This window comes from Propithecus coquereli, unplaced genomic scaffold, assembly GCF_000956105.1.
Source record: "Propithecus coquereli isolate 6110/MARCELLA unplaced genomic scaffold, Pcoq_1.0 Scaffold35, whole genome shotgun sequence".
Taxonomy (NCBI): Eukaryota; Metazoa; Chordata; class Mammalia; order Primates; family Indriidae; genus Propithecus; species Propithecus coquereli.
The window spans coordinates 1,155,936-1,161,071 of NW_012149174.1; the positions used below are offsets into that span (position 1 = coordinate 1,155,936).

At 31.7% G+C, this 5,136-nt stretch overlaps 1 protein-coding gene across 1 annotated transcript in view; it reads right to left on the minus strand.

Annotated features, from left to right (window-relative positions):
* HACE1 (HECT domain and ankyrin repeat containing E3 ubiquitin protein ligase 1) overlaps window positions 1-5,136 on the minus strand; it is an 86,973-nt gene that overhangs the window by 23,452 nt on the left and 58,385 nt on the right. Inside the window, exons 15-16 of the mRNA XM_012651162.1 lie at window positions 4,965-5,114; window positions 4,257-4,453 (exon numbers count right to left, since the gene is read on the minus strand). Of these exons, the coding sequence (XP_012506616.1) occupies window positions 4,257-4,453; window positions 4,965-5,114 (347 nt within the window). The remainder of the gene's footprint in view (window positions 1-4,256; window positions 4,454-4,964; window positions 5,115-5,136) is intronic.

The following is a 5,136-nucleotide window of genomic DNA, read 5'->3' on the forward strand; positions in this document are numbered from 1 at the left end:
TGTGGGAAACCTGCTGTTGACACATCAGACCTGCACATGTACCATCTTATTATCCTTCATGGGCATGCCTGTGTAGGGGAATATGGGCTTGTGTGGCAAATGACATACTGCAGATGAAGGGGACTGAGAGCGTATTTTTTCCCTTGGGGATGCTGAATAAATTATATTGTAAGCCTGTGTTTTGACTGCAACCCATCACATAAAGTCAGGTGTGGAATTTGCCACTGTGGCATCATGTCAGTCCTCCAAAAGTTCCAGACTTTGGAGCATTTAGGATTTTTCGACTAGGGATGCTCAACCTGTAGACTTTTCTGAAAATGCAAATAAGGAATCCACGTTAAGTCAATAATGTATTGCTATAAACCTGTATTTTGTGCTTGTATGCTCATCAAAAATGTATTTTATTATGTGAAATAATCAATTATAACTACCAATAAACATTTAACCATATCAAAATGAAGTGGGGAAAACATTCTTACATTGCAAGAACCTAATAAATGTCAGATGTTTTAATAATAAGGCTGTTTCCACACTGAATAAAAAGAAATAACTATGTCAAAATGCTGTTACAGTAAATGAGAAATGCACAAAGAACACAGGTCAAATACATGAAGCATACACAAAGTACTCAATAGGCAGTAGTTACTATTATCACTACAAAACAGAACTAATGGTAATGAGGTCAATAAAGAGGAGGGTGGCAACACTACTACTCATTAGGTGGCTCAATACACTCATACAGTCATCCTGAGTCCTTCCTCTTTCTCATCTTCCTAAACAATTATTTACCAAGTTCTATAAATTCTACATCCTCAAAAGCTTAAAAGCTACCCCACTTTTTTCATCCTCACTGCCCTGCCTTACATAATTCCTCATGCATGTTCCCCAAGACCAATGCCACAGCCTGTCAGTTGCCCTGACTCCAGTATTGCCCCATTTCAACTCATTCTTCATTCTCCAAGCTGAGTTTGTTTCTTTGGTTTTTTGAAAAACAGAAATTTGATCAAGTCACTCCCCTCTTTAACATACAAAATCATCCCCACGACCTTCAGATAATTTTCAAATTCCTAATTATAGATGTAAAGTTTTTCAGGATTTGGCTCCTGTCCACCTCCCCTATTTCATCTTTTTGCACTTGCTTACTTTGCAATCTAAGCTAAGCTCCACAACTCTGCTCTACTTGTGGTTTCCCATAATGCCAAGCTGTGTCACCTCTGCCTTACTGTGAGCCCAGAACAACTCCTTCTTCCCTTCCTTATTCCTATCTCAACACTTAATACATCTCTATAATTCAAATTCCATGCCACCTCCTCCATTCCCTGATATTCTATCCCATCCCGCTCCCATTTTTTTTCTCCCAGGCTGGATGAACTTTATGATTAGTATTGTAAATGTAATGCTAACATTTAAAACCCATGTAGCTTACCATTCAATGCTAAAAGCTAGAACTGAGGATATGAGCAAAAAAGGCCACATCTAACACAAGAATTTATGATTCTATAATTTCAGCTTTTGGTCAAGAATAAATAGTGAAAGCAGAACTTTTTTAAAAAGATGAAAAAATTTTAAATGTTAAATTTTCAGTTCTTGGTAATTCAGCCATTTTTAAAACTGAAATCATGGGGTTTTTCTCCTAGGTTTTAGAACAAATCACTGACAGATACAAAATTAAATTTAAAAGAGCATTATATCTTAAATGTGGAACTAATTTATATTCTGCCTACATTACTTGTATTTATTTAACATATTGCTTTTTAAACAAAAGTTGTTTTGATCTGCTTGGTTTCACTATATATACTAAAGCCTTTTTTAATAAAACTTAGAAATAAATGACTCCCCCATGTGGAGATCAGCTTACATAGACCCTCTCTTAACATGTCATTTAAGTTTCAATATGCTTAAAATCACAAAGTTGAACTCTAAACATGACAATTACAATTCTATACCTATAAAGATAAGTATGTAAAAGGCTGGCTATAAAGTAACAGAAAGTTCACAACAAAATGTATAAGTTAAAAAAAAATATTTCTAAGAAATAGAGTATAATGTTTTAAATTAACATTCTATAAATTGAATACTTCAACAGCTTTAAGGCAAGTGATCAATTTAAAATGTGATACCTTTATAAAATTTTTTTTAAGTTTTATATGAATCCAGTTGCTTATTAAATAAGTATTAAATGTTTAAACATCAATAATTTGATATACAATTACTGCACCTGACTCTTATTGGTAATATTAGAAGGTGAAGAGGGTCAATTTATGGTTATATCAAAAAATGAAAGCTGAGAATTGTTAATATATTTATAAGATCCTGATATTATCAATCATAATCATTTAAAAAAAAGTTAGCCTGTAATCAACCAAGCAATTAGCTAAATAAAAATGCATTAAGCTTAGAAACAAAAGTTTCAAGTTCTTTAATAGTACAATAGTCTTCTAGTCTCAGATGAGACTCACAGTGAAGGGCATATACTCAATGTGAGCATATTCTTATTTTTTATTATTCATTATTTTCTTTCTAGATTTCAATAAAAGACACAAATGCAAAAAAACTAGTAAGTATTTTAAAAATCTAAACAAAAATCATGTCATAGCAAGAGGGGGGGCTGTTAGGAAATAGAGGTATAAATATAGCTATATATTATACAAGTGTTAATGGATCCTTCCACACTGACATATAAAATATATCTGAGAGGAGTGACAAATCTATTCACCAGATACAGCATTCACACATAAGAATCATGACACAGTTCTCTCACCAAAAGCAATCATTTGCTTAATAAAGATTCTATGACTTCATTACCCTTAACTGAGGGTAGGTCTCCAGTGTAAAATAAAATAATAAATGCACTACAAGGAGGACAATCTAACAATTAAAAGTTTAAAAACATTTCATCCACTGGCAAGTTCATATAGATTTAAAAATTAATTTATGCATTTTACTATTTTAACCTAGTCTACAGCTTAACATACTCATTAAAGATCAAGTAAGTTCCTCCTTGACATAATTAATTTTGCATGTAGTATGAAGAATATTAGACTTGAAATTAGATAACTTGGGTTTTGGCCCCAGCTCGCCATTAAGTTTTTCACTTCAGTGTCCTCATGTAAAATGAGAGGGTAGAATAAAAAATTTCTAAGTATAAATGTGTAAAAACTTAGTTCCTGATTTTATTTCCAATAATCAAACTTTTCATTTTGTATACATATAGTATCTATTAAGTTTCAAAAAGTAAAATTGTGTAGCTTAATAGAGGTTTCTAATTCTCTTTATGTATATGAAACAAAGAGCCTATTTTTATAGAATACTATCCAATAACAACTAACTTTTGTGCTTTGTTTTTGTTTTACAAATGCTAATAACAATTAATTCTGTGTAGGAGGTATTATTATCCCAATTCTACAGAATAGAAAACCGAGTTCAAAGAGTTGTTAAAACAATGGCTCTTTTTAAAATAATTCATATTTTACTAAAATCTGTAGTCTACAAAATGGTCCAATGGACATTGTTTCTTATATTAACAGTTGATTCTGAAGGTACCTTGGAATTATAATCCACTAAAGGAAAGGAAAAAGGTTTTAGTCTTGGTTAACCAGAAGTTGCTACTCAAAAGCAACATTAGAATTCATACCAGATTTTCTGAATCCAAATATCCTACATATCAAAACATAAAACTGTATTATATATTAAAGTCACACTATGACTTTTAACAGTGAAATTTAAAACACATGGCAAGATCTAAAAATAGCATGTACAAACACGGGAGATGTAACAGTAAATGAAAGTAATTAAGTTATAAAGTTTTAAAAAAATAATCAAAAGGTCCGACAGATTTACTGGATCCTAAAAGCATGTACAAAGCCTAAACATTAGCATCTCTTCTTTTCTGTATTAGAACTCTTTCATGTCACGCTTTCAAAGCATGAAATAGCAATTTTCACTAACATTACCTTGATTTAAGCTTATATTTCTAATCAAATTTTTCAAAATGCAGATGCCCAATTTACACAATCAACTGAACTATGCTTTAGACTTTTTCAGGAACTGCCTCAGGATAGCTAGCACAATACTGAAATGATCTTTTCTAACCAAAGTCGGATTTTTGATGGTCTTGTTAATTTAAATATTTTATGTGTTATAAAACTACAACAGTAAAGGTTTTTCTAGCAAATGCCAGAAGAACTTAAGAGTAATGAGCAAACTATTAGAGCCAAGTTACAAACAATGGCTAAGGTAAAAACTTGAATACTCACTTTGTTATTTTGTGTCACAAGAATACTTCCACCTCCAGGTTTCAAAGGCACCTCTTCCATTGCTCCAAACACATCAGTCTCAACAGAAAAAGTTAGTTCTAGACCTAGATCACTAATGTCATTATCTAAAATCCATTGCAAATTTTTGGCATATTCTGGATCAATGGATGCCACATCTTGGTAATTTACAGGAATACCTAAAAAATGCAAACACACAGCCAGTTATAGTTTAAATGTTTCTGTCTTTCCTTATCTGTTTAACGGTAAAATACTGCCCTCTACAGATACTCTGAAAAACTGCAAAATATAATTCAATTCACAGCATGGATTCCTGAATTTGGAAGTCTGTTGAATTAGCCTGTGTTTCTTTCACATTTTTACAATGTAATCTTTCTTTAATAAAGCTATTCAGGAAGTCATTGTAAACTTCAAAAGTACCAATTATCTTAAGTATATTCATATTAAAATGTATTCTTAGCATAAACATACATACATTAAAATGAAAAAAACTTCTGGCAAATACTATTTTAAAAAAAGTCATTTTTCTCCCTCTCAAGTCCCCAAAATGCCTTACACACACAAATGGTCTTCAATCAAAATAAAAATTATCTCATCCGAAATGCTAACGCTTATCTCCTTAGTTTTCCCTAAAAACTGTAAAATAAATAATGTAAATAAATATCTGTAGAAATAATAATAGAGCCATACCAAGAATGTGCTTGTAGAATGACCGAGTGAAGTAAATATTGACCAGCTGTCTATGGTTCAAAGCTAATCCCAAAATCTGCCCAGCAAACCGAAAATAGTTCAAGTGATCAGGATTTACATAGGAGTTGCTATTAGGCTGAAAAGTTGTTCCTATTGAAATAAATAATTTATT